Raw genomic sequence first — 19671 nt, 5'->3', positions numbered from 1 at the left:
CACTTCCAGGAACACTTCCCACCCTGAGCTGGCAGGAGCTGGTGCTGGAGCGGGGCCAGGAAGTTTCCCCCATGCAGGTGGAAAATAAATGATTCTGTTGTCCCTACCTGCTGGACCCTGGCTGTTCCTCTGGTTATTCCATCCTTCCTGGGAAGCAGGATGGGATCCATCATCCAGGAGCTCACCATGCTCTTGCTCACTCCTTTGTTGATTCCCAACCTCTCCCCAGCTGGAAAAACCCCTGCCCTCCCTTTCCCGTGTTGGAAAAGGCTGGATGCTGAGCAGGATCCCCTCTCCAGAAAGCAGAGCTGGGGGAAAGTTCATTTTTTTGGTGGTTTTATTAATCAAACTCTTTACAAATTCATCCTGTACAGAACGGCCTCGCAGTCTTGGATTTAAAAACAAACTGAAAGGACGCCCCTGCCCCGCGGAGCCGGGTTGGGAACGGGGCTCGGACGTGGCGTTTCCATCCCGGCCCCCATAAATAAGAGCTTATTCTGTTCCTGCATCCCGGCTTCCTGCTATTTACAAGAATTCCACGTGCTGGAAGGCGTCGAGTCCCAGCAGGGAACTGGTACCAGGAGGCAACAGGGGTGAGCTGAAATGTAGTGTGGGCCTGGGCGGGGCCTGGACAGCAACAGCCAGGTGGAAAATGGATTTCTTCTCATTCCTAGCCTTCAAGTAAACTTCGGGAAATTAAATTCCTTTTCCAAATGCTCCAATGGCAGCTGCTCTAAAGACTTGAAAACATTCCAATAATTTACCTGTACCGTTAAAAGAACCTTTCCTATGTGGGACTAGGTGGCAGGGAATGAATCCCCCGAGGATTTGCATTTCCCAGCTTTAAATAAGATTTATGTACAGAGCTAAACCCGACCTTCCCCCACCCCCAGCAATGTCTGGGATCCACTGGGATGGACGGTGGGGATGTTCCCTGCGGGACTGGGATGCCCAAACTGGTGCCACAGGGCCTGGGGAGGAGCTGTGTCCTCGTGGCTTCGCTTTGTCACCTGCAACACAGAGACGTGGCCCAGGTCAGTGCCCGGCTCCCTCTGGGTAGTGCCAGCCTCCTGCAGAGCTTCCCCAGGGCCAGGCCTGGAGTTTTTCCCATTTTCCAGCAGTGCCAAGCGTGGCTCTCCTGGATACAGCTCAGGAGCCAGCCCTGAGTGCTGGCAGATCCCAGATCCAGCGCTTTGGGACAGTCCCTGCTCTGCTGCGGAGCAGAGCTCCCTGCTGGCCCTCCCACAGACAACCCCGGAGCTGCTCCCAGATTTTGGGATCAATCCCAAGCTTTCCCACCTTACCAGTAGCTTCTTCTGAACGGAGCAGCCACTTTCTGCACCGTCCCGAGGAAGGTGTTGATGTCAGCCACAAGAATTCCTTTGCTTTCCAGGATTTCCCTGCTGCTGCTGCTGCCGCCGGGATTTTCTGCAAGGGGAGGAGCAGCAGGATCATTAATTCAAACAAATGAGGTTGTTCTTAAATGTGTGGGAAATATCCCTAAATCCCACTGTGATTGCTCTGGTGCTTTGCCAACAAGGCCAGAACTGGAGCGTGAAGCCACCCACAGGCTCCAAAACTGCTGGAATTCAGCGACCTCCAAAAATCCGGTTGCTTTCCACCACTCACACCTGACCCACACCTTGAACAAGCGATTCCCGCAGGAAGGGCAGGAAAACAGGGATTTCGCACCCCTCCTCCATCCCTTTCCAGGGCAATTTCACACCGGCTGGGTGTGGGATGCCTTTACCTGTGAGATACACGGCGAACCTGGCGTGGATGTGGCGCACCTGCAGCTCCAGCAGGCACTGGATGTGCCGGGATTCGGGAGCCGCCGGGGAGTCGCAGCCGTGGAAGTGCAGCAGCTCCACCAGCTCCGCTCCCTGGCACCACTTCAGCAGCAGCTGCTTCTTCTGGGCATCGCCCCTGCTGAGAGAGGGGCACGAGGAGGGCTCAGGGGCTTCATCCCTCTCCCCCCTTCCCAGGGAATGAGCAGGGAGGGTGGGATCTGCCCTTCCAGGTGTTTTTTCCCGTCTCATTGGGTGACTTTTGCTGCTCCATATGGATCAAAAGTGACAAATTCCCCCTTGCTCCAGGCAGCTCCCAGGTTGTGGCCTGGGATTGGGTTCATTTTCATCTCAGCAGCTGCTGTGGGGCTGTTTGGGATCTGTGCTCATTGGGATCTGTGCTGGGAGCTGTGGATAATTCTGGGATGTTTTGTTGCTGAGCAGGGTTTGGCACAGCCAAAGCTGCTCCTCACCCACCCCTCCAGGGCCTGGCCAGGACAGGTGACTGCCACTGTCCCAAGGGATATTCCAGAGCCTGGAATCATGCCTGGGATATGAAGCTGGGAGGAAAAGAAGGAAGAGGGGATGTTGGAGAGGTGGTGTGGGTGTTCCCAAGTCACGGTGGAGCCCTGGCCTGTGACGGGGAATGGATTCCTTGGTTTTGTCTGCATGCCCAGCTTTTCCTTTCCCTGTTAAACTTCCTTTATCCCAGCCCAGGAGTTTTCTCACTCCACCCTTCCCAGGGAGAGCCACAAATGAGCCCACGCCAGAGCAGCTCCATCTTCAATCATCCACGGTGGGAACTGGAGTGGCAATTCCCTCTCTTCATCACCAGCTCAGGGCTCCTCATCCCATCCCAAATCCCACATCCCAAATGTGATGGGACGGAAAAAGCAGCAGCAGAGGGGGAAGAGCCCCAGGAAGGTGCCCTGAGTTCCCGGGGGTGTCTCAGGAGTTGGGATGAGCTGGTGGGAAGGGAGGGAAGTTTACTTTTGGAGTTTTGGGGATGTGCAGCTCCTCCAAGGAAATCTGGGCCTTTCCAGGAGCCTGCAGCACTCCCTGAGGGCATCCCTGCCAGGGAGAGAGGGAAGGGCCTTATGGAAGCCCAGCAGGGAGCCGGGAGAGCTGCCAGAGCTCTGCCTCATCCAGGATCGCATCCAGGATCGCATCCAGGAAAACGTTCCAGGCCATCTGATGCTCTCCAGGTCCCAAGTCCTGCTTCTCCATCCCAAGAATCCCCAATTTCCAGGCAGAGCCGTTACCTGAGGTCTCCTCGGAGCTTCTTGCTCTCCTTGTGGTGCAGGAGCCACTTCCACCTCCCGTTCCTGTTCAGCTTCTCCAGCACCTTCACCACCTCCTTCAGCTGGCCTGAGGGGACACCAGAGCCAGGGATAGGTGGAGAGGGCACCTGGGGGTCTCTGGGCCAAGCCCCGCTCAAAGTTGGGCCACCTGAGGGTGTCCAGGGGAATTTTGAGTCCCTCCAACAAGGATGGAACCTCAAACTTCACTGGGTGGGGCACTGGGATCATGTCCTGGTGCAGGTTTTTCCCTGACATCTGGAAGGACAAGGGCAGCTTGGCCCTGTCACCTCGAGGTGCAGCTCCCAGAGGAGCTGGCTCAGTTCCCTCTGCCACTTCCCATCGAGGAGCTGAAGGCCCTTTTCCATTGGACATCGGGAAGGAATTGCTGGCTGGGAGGGTGGGAGAGGCTGGAATGGAATTCCCAGAGCAGCTGTGGCTGTCTCTGGATCCCTGGAATGTCCAAGGCCAGGCTGGACACTGGGGCTTGGACACGGGGAGGTGGGAGGTGTCCCTGCCCGTGGAATGGGATCATCCTTAGGGTCCCTTCCCACCCAAACCATTCCATGGCTCTCCAGGCTGAATGAACATCCTGGCACAGCCCTCTCCTGCTCTTGGATGTTTTGGGGACCCTTGAGCTGGGCCCTCTATCCCGATGGGATCCCAACATCAGAGAGAGGGGCAAGAATTCCCCACTGGAAGCAGAACAATGGGAAGATTTGGGAATGTGTCAGCAAACGCCCCGAGACTCACCCAGGGTCACCCTTTCCAACAGCTCCTCGTCGGACACCACGAAGCCTCCGGCCTGGAACAGCTCCTGGAATGTGTCACCCGTCACATCCTCGGGATCGTCCACTCCGGCAAACACCACGCCGGGACAGCGCTTCAGCTGCAGCAGGCACGGCACCTGCGGGCACAGCGGCTTTGTGCCACCCCGAATGCACAGAGCCCAGCCCATCCCAGCCCATCCCACCATTCCTGTCCCCACATCCCAACCCCAAAGCTGGACGGTGCCACAGGGATGGAACAATCCCTGGAACCGGGTGGCTGGACAAGAGAAGCCCAACCTCACTGCTTTGAGCTGGGCTGTTCCAACGTTTTTAACGGATGCTGGGATTAAAGAACAGAGAGCAGGACAAGAGGGACGGAGGCTCACGCTGTGGATGTGGGAGGAGATGTCCTCGTTCCTGACGATGACCAGCAGCCGCTCGCCGTCCCGGCCTGCGGCCCCGCAGAAGTTCAGGGGTTCCGTCCTCACAAAGCCCTCATCCTTCAGCAAGGCCTGGAACAGAAACCAGGTGAGGTTTGGATTGGGAATATTCTCCTGGGAACAAGGAGAGAGGAAGGAAAATGGGCTGCCCAGGGCAGGGGTGGGTCCCCCATTCCTGGAGGGATTCAGAAGCCACGTGGGCGGGGCACTGGGGGACACAGGCAGTGCTGGCCTCGGCAGTGCTGGGAATGGTTGGACTTCACACTAAACCAGAGTTGTTTTAGATGGGATCTTGGGAAGGAATTCCTGGCTGGGAGGGTGGGGAGGGGCTGGGCTGGAATTCCCAGAGAAGCTGTGGCTGCCCCTGGATCCCTGACAGTGTCCAAGGCCATGTGGAGCAGCCTGGGATAGGGAAGGTGTCCCTGCCCACGGGGTTGGAATTGGATAATCCTTAGGATCCCTTCCCAACCCAAACCATTCCATGATTCCGTGACAACCCAATCCCAAGGCTCCTGTGCAACCTCAGTGCCTGACTCCAATTCCTGGTGCTGGGAGCCGAGGTGGCTCCTGGGCTAAGGGAACCAAACCATCCCTGCCAGGCTGCCCAAGCTTCCCTGTTCCTGCCACCCTCAGCTCTATCCTGGAGCTGCCCACCCCAAACCACCCCAATCCAGGGAGGGCTCCTACCTTCACCCTGTCGAAGAACGGCTCCTGTCCCGTCTCCAGCAGGTAGAACATTCTGGGCTGTCCGTCGGCCACGCGGCGCAGGTGGGCGCGCAGGGCCCCGCGCAGCTCCGCGATCACCGCCCCGAACGCCACCGTCCTGCCGGGCCGGCCCGTCCCGACCCGCGCATTCCCGGCCTCTCCCTGCGCCGGGCCCTCGCTCCTGGCCTCGGCCCTGCTCAGCACCACCCTCTGGAACTCGGAATACTCGTCCAGGATGACGGCGACGTCCCCCCGCGAGTCCGGCAGGGCGCGGTCGTATCGGAGCTTCCCGAGGTGCAAGGGAGCCCTGCGATCCCGGCTCCGGGCCCGGGATCTGGCTCTCCTGGTATCCCGGTTATCCCTGTGCCGGCGGGAGTGGAGCCCGCCCAGCCACGCGTCTGAAGGTGGAATTGTCACCTGCAAGGGGCTCCTGCTGCGTGGGGACAGCGGGATGGGGGCACAGAAGTCTTTTGGGAAGATGCTTTTGGAGGTAGAAAAGGGAGGTTTGCCATTCCTCAGGATTTGTTTTAGCTTATAATGGAAGCGGAGACATTCCATGTCCAAAGTGTTCTGGGTGATTTCCTCAAAGCCCCTCCAGGTCCCCATCAGGGACCGGAGCAGAGGAGATTCCCGGGCACGGCGGCTGCGCCTCTTTGGAAGCTGGAAATTTTCCATCCTCTCCTGGCACTGCCGAGTGACCATGAAGCTCCCGTAATCCCTGGGGATCCCCCGATCCCAGTCCTCTCCGTGCTCCTCCATGTGCACGGAGCTCCTGGGGGAGTTGTCCCAGCTAGTCCTTGTTCCTGCAGCATCCGAGGAGCTCATGATGCAGGAATTCCTGGTTGGAAGCGGGGAGCGTGAATCGCCCTCAAAATATTCCTGCTCTGAGTCACCAAAGGAATTCTCCAATGGATCTTCAAAGGCCGAGCCCTCGTGTCCATCCTGGCATGGGAGCTGCTCTTCCCTTGGGAGCTCATCCGAAATATCCTCGGCATCGCTGAGCTCCGGGCTTTCTCCGGAGGGATCCCTGTGCTCGCCCAATGGCGACGCCGGCATGGGAGAATCGGGGATTTCTCCCTCTCCCACCTCAGAGCCGGCGCAGTCGGGATCAGGGAACGCCTCGGATCCCTCGGGGCTGTGTTCACACCCAGCCCAGGGCTCGCACAGGGGACACTCCCGGGCTGGGAAGGGAGCAGGACTGGGAATGCTGCCTCCTTCCAGATCCTCAGGCGGGATGGGCTCCTCCCCGGGGCTCCCTCCGGCATCCCCTGCCTGGCTCCCGGCGCTGCCGCAGCTCCCGGACCACCGGGCACTGTCCGGAGAAGGAGGGAGCATCCCAGGGAGCGCCTCGGGGAGGGGAGAGCCCGGCTCAGCACCCTCGGGATCGTCCCATGGATCGCACGGAGAAGGAGGAGCAGATCCCGGCTCGGCTGGCACAAACTCATCCGCGGGGGAGTGCGGAGCTCTCATCTCCTCCTGGGAACAGCTGGGATTTAAGGAGCCATCCAGGCTCCAGGCAGCCACGCTCACCTGGGCAGCTCCTCCTTCCCAGCACGGCTTCCAGAGGCGGCACAGGACCGACTCCCGCCGGCTCGGCACCGCGGGAATGGGGGGATTTGAGCCTCCAGTGTGAGGGGGAGAAGCAGGAGCTGGGTCTCCATGGCTATTTGGGAAGTTCTGCTGCTGCCTGGGCAGCTCCTTGATGGCCGAGATCCCCTCCCGGATGGAGGAGGATGGGGGCTCTGATTCCAGGAGGTGATGGTGGAGAGGGATGCCCGGCTCCTGTGGAGTGTCAGCCGCCATTTCCATGCTCATTGTGTCATTCCCAGGGGAATTCTCTGCCTCAGGGAACTCATCCTCCCTCTCCTCAGCTCTGGAATCATCTCCTGCGTCTGCATAGTCCAAGGGGGAGTCCCGGCCATCTCCTGCTCCCATGGGATCATCCAGCTCCTCTGTGCCGCTGGCAGCGGCGCTTCCATGCTGTTCTTCCACCAGAATCCTGCTCCCTCCTTGGTTTGATTCCTCAGTGTCCAGGGAATCCAGCTCAGGATCAGCATCATCCCCACACGCCTGGGAACAGCAGCTGCTCCTTCCCAGCTCGCTCTGGGACGGCGACTGGAGGCTCTCCATGGGCGGATCCTCTGGAGCAGCCCACGGATCAACAGATCCATCGGGAGAGGTCAGGCAGACGGAGCTGGAGTCGGGGGACAGGGTCAGGGTCATTCCCTGGCTGCGGGGGGACTCCAGGCTGGCCGTGCTCCTGGCAGGCTCCCACCTTTCTGCAGAGGGCGCATGATCCCAGTTTTTCTGCTCCGAGCCATTCCCGAGCGCGTCTCCAGCAGCTCCCGGGTTTCCCGTAACGCTGTCGGGCTGCGCCTCGTGGACAGGGCTGGGATCAGGTGGGGACAGCGGCTCCCCACTGTCACTGTGGGGTGACCCCACCTCGGCCGGGCTGGCCGCACCAAGCCCATCTATCTCCGAATCCGCGCTGCCCGGAGCATCCCAGGGATCCGGGAGCTCATCCCGGCTTGGTGACATCTCCTCGGGAAACCCTTCGGGGTCGGTCCCGGTCCCATCTGACAGTGCTGGTGTGGATCTGTCGGGGCAGGGGGATGCCAGGGAGGTGGGGCTGGGCACGGGGTCCTCTTCAGGAACACCAAGCTCCTCTGGAGACGCCGAATTCCCTGGATTCTGCTCGCGGTGCTCACATTCCATCTCGGCATCGCTGCTCTCAGACAACATCAAATCCACAGGTCCCAGGAAGGAGCTTTCATCCTCAAACTCCTCCTTCTCCTCCTTTCCCTCCTCCACCTCCTTTCCCTCCTCCACCTCTCTCTGCTCTTTTCCCAAATGCTCCGAGGGCTCCTGGGATTCCACCCCTTCCTCAGTGGCTCCCCCAGGCTCTGCACTCGCGGGATTTGCTTCCAAGGGCACGGAATCACAGGGAGGCTGTGGATCAGTGCCAGCGGCCCAGCTGCCATCCTCAACTTCCAGAGGGTGTCCAGAGTCTCCCATTCCCTCCCCATCCTCGGGAGGGCCGGGGCCACTCCCTGAGCCTGCTTCCCACTGGTTTTCCTGCTGCTCCCCATTTTCCTGCAGCACACAGGGGGGGTCTGTCCATGGAGTCGAGCTGGAATTCGGCGTTTGGCTGCCGGGGTTGGAAAACTCAGCCGGGGATTTGCCGGAACAGCCAAGCTCCTGGGAAGGGCTGGGGGTGATCCTGGAATCCAGCAGGTTCTCCTTGACCGGCTCCTCCTGGAACGACACAATCCAGAGGTTAATCCTCATGGAAAAACGCAGGAGATGAGACACCCATGCAGGAAAGAAAACCTGGAATTTTTTCCTTCATGCAGTTCCAGCCTGATGGAAGCTGCTCCTTTGTTCAGGAGTGGAAGTTTTAAAGGAATTCTTTTAATTCAAGAATTCAGGCTTGGAAAAATGTCAGCAGAGCCCCACGTTTTATGTTCACCCCAAAAACCTCCACTCCTGACCATGCGCAGACTGGAGAAAGTGGAAAAATTAATTTAAAAACTCAATCCAGAACGGAATTTTCATGGATTTCACCAGAGGGATGAGGGAAATGATGCAAAGCACGGCACTGCCGCCTGCGTGGGGGAAAAACTTCCAAGGCAACAAATCCCAGCTTTCCAAATGCACATGGGAATGGCTGTGCCTCTCCTGGATCTGGAATTCTGCTCTGGGATGCTGGGAGCTCCCCGATCCCTCAGTTGAGGACTCAGCCCTCCCACAAACCCGGAGTTTAAATCAGAAACGGACACTTAAACTGCTTTAGTTTGGGATTCCTCCCCCTCGGAGAGAATCCCCGCTTCCCTGGACACCCCCCAGGGACATCTGCTCCATTCCTCTTGGAAAATCCTGCTCTCCCCAGAGCCTCGGAGTACCCCCAGGCCGAACTCACCGCGCCGACGCTCGAGACGTCGCGCGCGTCCTCCTCGGGAACGACCTCCGGCTCCCCGCGTCCCAAATCCCGCCTTTCCCCGGCATCATCCCGGAGGGAAAGGCTCTCGAGACAGCTGGTGGAGGAAGGCTCCTCCTCCTCCCCGCAGGGCAGCTCCCCTGAGGAGGAGGACACCGTGCTATCCACGGCGCCGGGAATTCCATCCGCGTCCGTCTGGGAATCCGCGGGGCTTTTCTCCGGCTGGGGAAGGCCCTGGCAAGAAGGAGTGCTGGGATCCAGGGAGCTGCTGGGAGTCTGGTCAGGATCGGAGCCGGAGTCTGCGGGACACGTCTCGAAGGCGAAGCAATCCTGGCTGTCGTCGCTGAGCTCCAGGAAACCTCCGGAGCTGCTGATGGAGACAAATTTGGTGGGATTGCAGTGCTCCACCACCTTCCGGGAGCTGCTCAGGAGCTTGCTGGGCTTCCTGTAGAACAGAGCCACCCACATGTGCAGGATCAGCTTCATCCCTTCCACGTCGTCGGGAAGATCGGGATCCCAGGGCCTGGGAAGGGAAGGAAAAACAGCCTGAACCATCTCCATCCTCCCCACCTCGGCTGCAGGGAATTCGTGCCTGGAATTCACGCCTGGAATTCATCCCTGGCTCCCTGCAGGGCGCAGCCCCAAGGAAGGAGGGCACAGATTGCTGCTTGAGGCAGATTCCAGCTTTTTTTTTTTTTTGGAAAAAAGGGAAAAAAAGAGGAACTCCAAGCTCCAAAGGAGAAACGGAGTACTTGGGGTGCTGGCTTTAGGTACCAATTCCAGCTGCAGAGCCGTGGGAATTGCAGAATCATGGAATGGGTTAGGTGGGAAGAGACCTTAAAGCCCATCCTGTGTCCAGGGACACCTCCCACTGTGCCAGGCTGCTCCAAGCCCCAGTGTCCAGCCTGGCCTTGGGCACTGCCAGGGATCCAGGGGCAGCCCCAGCTGCTCTGGGAATTCCATTCCAGCCCCTGCCCACCCTCCCAGCCAGCAATTCCCAATTCCCAATCTCCCATCCAGCCCTGCCCTCTGGCACTGGGAAGCCATTCCCTGGCTCCTGGCCCTCCATGCCTTGGCCCCAGTCCCTCTGCAGCTCTCCTGGAGCCCCTTTAGGCCCTGCAAGGGGCTCTCAGCTCTCCCTGGATCCTTCCCTTCTCCAGGGGAACATTCCCAGCTCTCCCAGCCTGGCTCCAGCCCTGGGAGCAGCTCCATGGATTCCTCTGGACTCTCTCCAGCAGCTCCATATCCTGATACTGGGATCCCAGAGCTGGATTCCATGTGGGATCACCTGAGTGGAGCAGAGGAGCAGAATTCCCGCTTTTCCTGCTGCCCACACCTCGGGATCAGCCCAGGACAGGTCCAGCACACATGGTTCAGCCACATCCACTTTGTCCCACCCCAGCACCACCCTCCCAAATCCCTCCTTTTTTCCAGGAAAAACACAGCAGCTGTACCTTGGCAAGCACGGACGAAATTGATTCTTATGGAAAACAAAGGGATAAAACCAAGGCAAGCCCCTTCCCAAATCCCTCCAGCCATTCCAGGCTGACTTACCCATGCAGGGCACGGATGACAGTTTTCTCCAGGGAATCGTTGGTGTACCTGCTGTCCAAGTGGAAGAGATATTCCTCTTCCCAACGGCACGTCACCCTCATGGAATCCCCACAGATGTTCACCGTGTGGCTCTTGGAAAAATCCTCCTTTTTCCTGGGAGAGCTCCTGCTCCTGCTGGGCTCCAAGGCGCTGCTCTGCTGGTGCCGGAATGGCAGCACCTTCCCGACCAAAGGAGCTGCTGGAGCATTCCTGGGGCCGTTTTTGGAGGGAGCTGGCCCAGCGCTGGGATTCCCTTTGGGATTGGGGTGTTTCCTGGGATGCTCGGGCATGGGGGAGGCGTAGGAGTGCTCGGCTGAGATGATGGAGTGCTGGTTCACCTCGGCAGCTTCCGGAGCTTCCCGGGGAGGCAACGCCTGGAGCTTGGCTGGGATGAGATTCACGCTGGTCCTACTGAAAATTCCAAAGGTTTTCTCCTTGGGAAGAGAGGCTGGATGGTTGGGATGTGTTTTTTCAGGAAGTGGCTCGTTCATGGACACTTTGCTGGTCGAGGTGGCTTTTCTCCCGTGCTTTTCTGCCCTGTGGTATTTGTGGTCGGGAGCCATGCGTGGGGATTTGGGCTTGGAAGGGCTCTGCTGCTCCGTGGAATCACCGGGAAGGCTGCAGGACACCGGGATGATCCCACAATCCTTGGGAATAAAGGGAGGGATACAAGAGCCCAGGGCCAGGTCAGCCAGCAGGTTCAAGGCGTGGGATTCGCAGTTGTCCCCTTGCGGAGCAAAGGCAACGCTGGGAATTCCAGTGGGATAAACCTCATTCCCATGGCACTCTGCTTCGTGGGATTGGGAAGAGGCTTCGCTCGGGGGGTGGGAGAGCGGCTCGTTCTGCTCTGAAGGAGGAAAAACCAGTGAGAAAAGTTAATTAGAAAGTGAAAAAATAAATGAAGGGCGCACAATTCTGCACCAAGGAGCGGTTCCGGGCAGGTTCTCCGGGGAAAAAAAGTCTTTCCCAGAGGGATTTGCCACACTTTTCAAAAAGATCTCCATGGTCATGGCTACCAGGAAATGATCCAGAGTTGGGAATTATTCAGGAAGGTTTTTTGCTCAGGAATAAAAGGCACAGGGATGCGGTGGGAGCAAAATCCCCCCTTAAACACAACCTGAGGAGTTTTTAATTTTCCTTGATCCTTTTTATTCTGCTTTGATTTTTCTTGAAGTTTGAGCATTTGGGATTTTCATGGATGAGTTCGGGGTTATCCTTGCAATAAGTGAGGTATAAAAAGCCTCCAGAAAACCCCCAAAACAGAGAGAAAACCCCAAAAACATGGAGAAAGCCCTCAAAACAGGGAGACAACCCCCAAAACAGGGAGACAACCCTAAAACAGGGAGAAAACCCCCAAAACAAAGATTAAAACTCCTAAAATAGGGAGAAACCCCCTAAAAACAGAGAGAAAACCCCTAAAACAGAGAGAAAACACCCAAAACAGAGAGAAAACACCCAAAACAGAGAGAAACCCCTCCTAAAAACAGGGAGAAAATACCTAAAACCAGAGAGAAACCCCTAAAAACAGGGATAAAATCTGCAAAACAGAGAGAAACCCCCAAAACAGAGAGAAACCCCCCAAAACAGAGAGAAACCCCCTAAAAACAGAGAAAACCCCCCAAAACAGTGAGAAAACCCCCAAAACAGAGAGAAAATCCCCCAAAACAGAGAGAAAATCCCCCAAAACAGAGAGAAAACCCCAAAATAGAGAGAAAACCCCAAAATAAAGAGAAAATCCCCCAAAACAGAGAGAAAAACCCCCAAAACAGAGAGAAACCCCCTAAAAACAGAGAAAACCCCCCAAAACAGTGAGAAAACCCCCAAAACAGAGAGAAAACCCCCAACACAGAGAGAAAACCCCCCAAAACAGAGAGAAAACCCCCAACACAGAGAGATAAACCCCAAAAACAGAGAGAAAACCCCCAAAAACAGAGAGAAAACCCCCCAAAACAGAGAGAAAACCCCCAAAACAGAGAGAAAACCCCCAACACAGAGAGATAAACCCCAAAAACAGAGAGAAAACCCCCAAAACAGAGAGAAAAGCCCAAAACAGAGAGAAAACCCCCCAAAACAGAGAGAAAACCCCCAAAACAGAGAGAAAATCCCCCAAAACAGAGAGAAAACCCCCAAAACAGAGAGAAAATCCCCAAAAACAGAGAGAAAACCCCCAAAACAGAGAGAAAAGCCCAAAACAGAGAGAAAATCCCCAAAAACAGAGAGAAAACGCCCAAAACAGAGAGAAAAGCCCAAAACAGAGAGAAAACCCCCCAAAACAGAGAGAAAACCCCCAAAACAGAGAGAAAATCCCCCAAAACAGAGAGAAAACCCCCAAAACAGAGAGAAAATCCCCAAAAACAGAGAGAAAACCCCCAAAACAAGAGAGAAACCCCCCAAAAACAGAGAGAAAACCCCCAAAACAGAGAGAAAATCCCCCAAAACAGAGAGAAAACACCTAAAAACAGAGGAAAAAAACCCCAAAACAGTGAGAAAACCCCCAAAACAGAGAGAAAACCCCCAAAACAGAGAGAAAACCCCAAAACAGAGAGAAAACCCCCAAAACAGAGAGAAAATCCCCCAAAACAGAGAAAAAAAACCCCAAAACAGTGAGAAAACCCCCAAAACAGAGAGAAAACCCCCAAAAACAGAGAGAAAACCCCCCAAAACAGAGAGAAAACCCCCAAAACAGAGAGAAAAGCCCAAAACAGAGAGAAAATCCCCAAAAACAGAGAGAAAACCCCCTGATCTTCGAAGAGCACTCACAGAAACTTGGGAGCTCCCAAAGGCAGTTGGAACATTAAAAAATAATCCCGAAAAATTCCATTTTTGGTGTTCAAAATGCCCCTGCCCATGGCTCCAGACCCACGGCCATAAAGCCAGGATGAAGCCACGGAAAACCAGTCCCAAAATCCCCCTCCCAGTACAAGCTCCTGGAATCCCAGCTGGGCTCCAGGACTTTTAATTTCCTTGGGAAGTGCAGAGCGAGACGCAGAAATTGGGGGTTTCTTACAGCCAAACGCTCTTTTTTTTTGGGATTTTTTTGGGAATTTGGCAGGAGCCAACCCACGGGAGGGATCGGCTGGATCCACTCCAGGAATTCCAAGGGCGGTATTTGATCATGGAATGCTCAAATCCCAAGGGCAGGGACACCTCCCACTATCCCAGGATGCTCCAAGCCCTGGCCTCGGATACTTCCAAGGATCCAGAGGCAGCTTCTCTGGGAATTCTACTCCAGAATTCCTTCCCAATTTTTGACGTTTTCCCTGTTCCAATCCAAAGCCATTTCCCCCCTCCTCTTATCTCTGCTGTTATCTGGTTGTGCCATCACGGCTCAGCTTTCCAAGGCATTTTTTCCCAAGGGAACAGCTCTCTTACCCCTCTCTGCCTGCTCGTCGTCTCCTGTAGGTTTCGATGCTCTGTTTTCCAAACTTTTTGGCGTTTTACTTTTTCCTGGCTTTGCGCCGTTCTCCGCAACCGGAACCTTCCTCGTGTCCGGGTTTTCCAGAGTTTTTGGCCTCTTTGCTTCCACGCCAGGAGCACCAGGAGCTGAGGATTCCTTCTCAGCAAGGTCACACTGGGGTTTGTGGATGATTTCTGCAGCCAGCACCTCCGCACCTGGGACAGGGAAAAACAGGGGGATTTCTTTTTATTTGGGAATTCTTTGGGAATTGAAAAGGAATCGGGAAGAGGGAGGTGTTTTTTAGGATTTCCTTCTCGTTATCCTGATTGAACTGGGAATAAATCCATTACCTCACCAGGAAGCAAAGGAAGGGAACAGCACGAGGCCACTGCACCCAGCTTCAGGCACGTTCCCTGGGATAAATCCCAGGAGAAGAACCTGGAGATTTATTTGGATGCAGGATGTGCCCCAGGCACTTGGAAAGGCGAGGGGACACTTCCTAGCGAACCCTTGAGCAGGAGGAACTCAATCCCATTTTTCCAGCACTCACCCCTTTTCCTCCCATGTGGAAACTGCAAATTGGCCAATTTCAGCATGGGCTCGTTGGGATTGGATCCTGATTTTTTGGGAAAAGACAAAGCCGTGTTAATTTTTTTCTTGGCTGCTTCCCTGTTCCTGCTGTCGTCTTCCACGGGATGTGCCTTGAGGGGTGACAGATTCTTCCCAAGGATCCGGCTGGATTTCCTCCTGTTCTGCTGGCCCCAGAGCTTGCTGGGAGAGTTGACATTTTTTGGGAATCCCTCCCCACCCTGCTCCAGCTCCAGAGTGGGATTTGGAGCCTCGCTCTCGTCTCTCCCGTTGGGAGGAGCGGGATCCGGTGAGGGCACGGCTGAGGAGGAATTCCCAGGATTGGCTCCCGGATTGCTGCCGGCACCACTCAGACATTCCAAGGCCGCCGACATTCCCAAGGTGAAGCTGCTGGGATCGGAGAGGTAACGCTGCAGCTGGGCCAGGGATCGCTCCGAGAGTTTCTGGGAAGGATGAGCAGCTTCATCCTCGGATGGAGAGAGCACAGAAGGAACGGGAATGTCGCTGTTCTGGCTGGGGCTGGGCTGAGAGTTTTCCTGGAGCTTTGCATATTCCTGGAGCTGCTCCTTGATCCAGGTGCTGGTGCTGCCTGAGGAATTCCAGGAGGAACTGGCGGCTTTCCGTAAGGCATAGCGAAGGCCAGGCAAAACCGAGGTGATTTTTAAGGAGATGTCGCTCCTGTCCCTGCTTTCCTTTGCATCCTGGTTTTCCACTGGGAAAGGAAAAGAAAAATCATTTAAATCCCACTAGGAAAGGGTTGAATTCCCTAAATCACCTCCCTGTTCCACACAAGGAGAGCATGGAAGTGAAAAGCTCCAAGAATCAGCTTGGCCCCAAGGAAAATGTTCCTGGGTTGATGCCAAAGGGAACAAAGAATTCCATGTGGGAGTCACAGAAGTGAATTAGACTGAAATGAAACACTGGAGTTGTATCAAGCAGCCCCATCCTGCAGGAAATTCCAGGTCCAAGATCCTTCACTGCAGCAATTCCCACTAAATCCAATACTTAGGACAGTCTGGAAAGAGATAGGATTTGTCACTGTTTGACTTTAAACCTGTTCACGTTTGGGTTGTCCCGGCAGGGGGGCACCATTCCCAGATTTCTTGTGTTATGTCCCTGTCTGGATGGAAATTCCAGCAGCTCCATCTCCACCTGCTGCCAGCGTGGGATGCACTTGGTGATCCCAAAGTTTGGGAGTTCCTGGCTCCTCCCAATGTCCATCCAGCCGGACGGTGACCCTGCCTCCAATTCCTTGGTGATCCCAAAGTTTGGAACTTCCTGGCCCCTCCCAGTGTCCATCCAGCTGGATGGTGACCCTGTCTCCAATTCCTTGGTGATCCCAAAGTTTGGGAGTTCCTGGCTCCTCCCAATGTCCATCCAGCCGGACGGTGACCCTGCCTCCAATTCCTTGGTGATCCCAAAGTTTGGAACTTCCTGGCTCCTCCCAGTGTCCATCCAGCTGGATGGTGACCCTGTCTCCAATTCCTTGGTGATCCCAAAGTTTGGGAGTTCCTGGCTCCTCCCAGTGTCCATCCAGCTGGACGGTGAGTCTGTCTCCATGTCCTTGGTGATCCCAAAGTTTGGGAGTTCCTGGCTCCTCCCAGTGTCCATCCAGCCGGATGGTGACCCTGTCTCCATGTCCTTGGTGATCCCAAAGGTTGGAATTTCACAGCCTCTTGTCCCAGACTCCCAGCCAGAGCTCCCAAACCTGCTCCAGATGGATCCCACCAAACATCCCAACCTCTCCAGAGGGATCCACACCACCAGGTCCCAGCCCTGAGGGTGCCACCCTCGCAGGTGGCACCGTGGGATCCGGCTCTGCCTGGCACGGCCGTGTCCCAGAAATCCCTTCCCACCAGGAAAGCTCATCCAGCTCCTTTCCCACACAAACCAGGTTCATCCAGCTTTTCCCTCTGCAATCCAAGGGCTTGGAGTCAGCGCCCTGCACCCACAGGCTTGGCCCAGCTGAGTGTTATCATCTGATTCCAAGGTTTCTTTTGGCCACAGGACAATTCCAGAGCCCTTCCCTGCCACCTCTCTTCCCAGCAAAAGGCAGAGGAATTCCTTGTCCCCTCCCAGCTGCGGGATTTTCCTCACCCTGCTGGTCTCGCTTCCCGGCAAGCCCAGGAGTCCCTGGGAGCCAATTCCCAGTTTCCTGCCTCAGCTGCTGGCTCGGGAATGGCTGCCCAGGGAATGGCTGCCCAGGGAATGGCTGCCCACATTCCTTCTTGGTGCTGTCTGGACAGGAAGGAACAGATCCAGGGCTTGTTGGGAAAGGGGAAATCTGGGAATGGGCAATATTATTCATCCTTCGAGCCTGCCAGGAGCGATGTTCCTCACCTCCCCTGCACCCACGGCACGGCTGATCCTCCCTTCCCATCCCAAATCCCTGCACGGGGGATTCCTTTCTCCATGGAAAGGAGAAGCCTTTGGTTTGTAATCCCAGGGAAAGAGGTGTGGGAGGCAGGAGAGGGTCAGGATTGGCTGGGTGACGCCGTGTGGGCGGAACGGGACAGCACGTGTGGGGAAATCCTGCTGCTCCTGAGGGAAAACATCCATCAATGTTTGGATCCCAGGGAATAACCAGGAATGTTCACTCAGGGTTATCCCTCTCTTCCCACCTTTATTCTGCTGCTCCAAACCTTCCCATCCCTCTGAGATGCACCTTGTGCCTGGTGTCCTCTCCAGTCTCCATCTGCTTCTCCCACAATATCCCACTAAAAAAATCAGGATCTCCCTGGTCTCCTCTCTCCCAGCTCCCAGGATTTCAGGAATGAATCCCTCTGCTCCTCCAGGCATCACAGCAGCAACCTGATCCCAGGATTGACCTGGCACTTGGAATCTTCTGCCCAAACGTCCCTGACACCGTCTCTGCTCTCTGGCAACAGGGACAGGATCCATGAGAATGCTGGAGCTGTGCCAGGGGGGTTTAGGTTGGATATCAGGAAAGTTCTTACCCCAGAGGGTGCTGGGCACTGAACAGGATCCCCAGGGAATGTGCACATTCCCAAAACTCCAGGAGCGTTTGGACACGCTCAGGGACGGGGTGGGATTTTTGGGGTGTCTGTGCAGGGCCTGGAGCTGGATTTGATCCTTCCAGCTGAGGATATTCTGGAAAGAAACCAGGAAAGATCCCCTAGCAGCGCACCCTGGAATTCCAGGTGACTGAATTCAGGCACCAAATCCCGCACTGCCAGGTCACCAGCACACCTTCACCTGAATTCCAAGCCCAAATCCTGAAGGAAAAGGTTTACAGCTGCCAAGTTAACCACCCCCAAAAAAGACAAAGCAACCTTTGTGCTTGGATGTGCTGTTGGTTTTCCCTGCTGGAAAGGGAAGCTTTTCCCAGGGAAGGCAGCTGGGTGTGTCCTGGGTGCTTCCATGGGCAGTGCCAGCCTCTCTGCTGCCACAGAAGGACTGGAACACCGGAGTGTTCTGGCAGGAGCACTCTTGGCTCATCCCTGGGATGATCCCACAAAAAGCCAGCCGGAAGTTTCTCCTTATTTTCTCTTATTTCATAAAATCATGGAATAGTTCAGGCTGGAAAAGGACCTCAAAGCCCAGCCAGTTGCAACCCCTTGGGCAGGGACACCTTCCACTGTCCCAGGCTGCTCCAAGCTCCATCCAACCCGGCCTTGGACACTTCCAGGGATCCAGGGGCAGCCACAGCTGCTCTGGGAATTCCAGCCCAGCCCCTCCCCACCCTCCCAGCCAGCAATTCCTTCCCAATATCCCACCTAACCCTGCTCCCTGTCACTCTGAAGCCATTCCCTGTCTCCCGTCACTCCACCCCCTCGTAAAAAGCCTCTCTCCGCATTTTTTTCCGTTCCGCGTGTTTGTCCTGCAGGAAGAGCAGCACATTTGGGAATGCTGGGATTCCCTTCCCAGCTCCCTGAGCTCTGGCTCACCCTGAGGACAGCAAAGCTCTGCCCAGCCCCACTCCCTCCCTCCCCTCACACGGCCCAGAGCAGCCGCCACAGCTCCACATCCGCAACTTCTGCATCCCACAGAGAACTCCAAACCCTTTTTCAGGAGCAGAGCCCTTTCCCCACCTCTTCCCAGCTCTCCTCACCTTCCCCAGGCCGTGACCTCTCGCTCGTTATCTCGGCAGAGAACAATTCCCTGATTTTTCCCCCTCTTTGGAGCCGTGTCCAGCAAAGTGCCACGTGTCTGTTGGGATGGGAGCCAGGCTGGGCAGGATCCCGGCTCCCGGAGCTCACCCAGACAGCTCCAGGAGCCGCTGGAAAGGGCCTGGGAAGTGATTTTTGGTCACTCCCATCACGTGCAGGGAGCCAGCAAAGCACAGAGCCGGGTTTAAATCAGCTCAAAAGGCAACAGAAACGGAGATTTCCTCTCCTCCTTCATCACTCTGGGCTGGTTCCGAGCAGGAAAAGCCGGGTTTTGAGAGAGATTTGGCCTTTCAGCGAGGATTTCACCCCAAAACGGAATCTGAGGGCAGCAGAGGGAAGCTCCTACCTGTGGGTCCCAGGGCCTGCGGCGAGGTGAACAGGAACAGGGCCAGGAGGCTGACAGGCTCCTTGGGCTCCAGCCCTGCAAAGGAACCCAGGCGTGGTTTAAGAAGCCAGGCTTAGTTTAAGAAACCAGGTTTAGTTAAAAAGAACAGGTCTTGGTAAAGAAAGCAGGTTTAGTTTAAGAAAACAGGTTTTGTTTTAGAAACCAGGTCTAGTTTAAGAAACAAGGCTTAGTTTAAGGAACCAGATTTAGTTCCAGAAACAAGGTTTAAATCAAGAAAACCGGTTTTATTTAAGAAACCTTGTTTTATTTAAGAAACCAGATTCAGTTTAAGGAACCAGGTTTAGTTTTAGAAACCAGGTTTAGCTTAAGGAACCGGGATTTGGTTAAGAAACCAGGTTTAGTTCAAGAAGCCAGGTTTAGTTTAAAGAACCAGGTTTAGTTTAAGGAACCAGGTTTAAGAAACTAGGTGTAGTTTAAGAAACCACCTTTAGTTTAAGGAATCAGGTTTTATTTAAGGAACCAGGTTCAGTTTAAGAGGCCAGGTTCGGTTTAAGGAACCAGGTTCGGTTTAAGGAACCAGGTTCAGTTTAAGGAACCCAGTTTTATTTAAGACACCAGGTTCAGTTTAAGGAACCACATTTAATTTAAGGAACCACGCTTAATTTAAGGAACCACGCTTA

The 19671-nt window shown here is 55.5% G+C and overlaps 1 protein-coding gene across 3 annotated transcripts in view; it reads right to left on the bottom strand.

The window, feature by feature from the left end:
* Window positions 1-319: 319 nt before the first annotated feature.
* Window positions 320-19671, bottom strand: part of TASOR2 (transcription activation suppressor family member 2) — a 39400-nt gene continuing 20048 nt past the window's right edge. Inside the window, exons 13-24 of one of the 3 annotated variants that reach the window (XM_048302632.1) lie at window positions 18992-19066; window positions 14478-15227; window positions 13903-14142; window positions 10492-11377; window positions 8920-9460; window positions 4983-8255; window positions 4242-4367; window positions 3839-3992; window positions 3050-3155; window positions 1751-1929; window positions 1305-1428; window positions 320-1010 (exon numbers count right to left, since the gene is read on the bottom strand). In XM_048302632.1, the coding sequence (XP_048158589.1) occupies window positions 1007-1010; window positions 1305-1428; window positions 1751-1929; window positions 3050-3155; window positions 3839-3992; window positions 4242-4367; window positions 4983-8255; window positions 8920-9460; window positions 10492-11377; window positions 13903-14142; window positions 14478-15227; window positions 18992-19066 (6458 nt within the window). In that variant the 3' untranslated portion in view covers window positions 320-1006. Of the gene's footprint in view, window positions 1011-1300; window positions 1429-1750; window positions 1930-3049; window positions 3156-3838; window positions 3993-4241; window positions 4368-4982; window positions 8256-8919; window positions 9461-10491; window positions 11378-13902; window positions 14143-14477; window positions 15228-18991; window positions 19067-19671 lie in introns of those variants that run through there. The other 2 variants (XM_048302634.1, XM_048302635.1) reach the window with 2 other exon arrangements.

The sequence above is a fragment of the Corvus hawaiiensis genome, chromosome 4, assembly GCF_020740725.1.
Source record: "Corvus hawaiiensis isolate bCorHaw1 chromosome 4, bCorHaw1.pri.cur, whole genome shotgun sequence".
NCBI classification, from domain to species: domain Eukaryota; kingdom Metazoa; phylum Chordata; class Aves; order Passeriformes; family Corvidae; genus Corvus; species Corvus hawaiiensis.
This window is presented reverse-complemented; position numbering and strand designations above follow the sequence as displayed.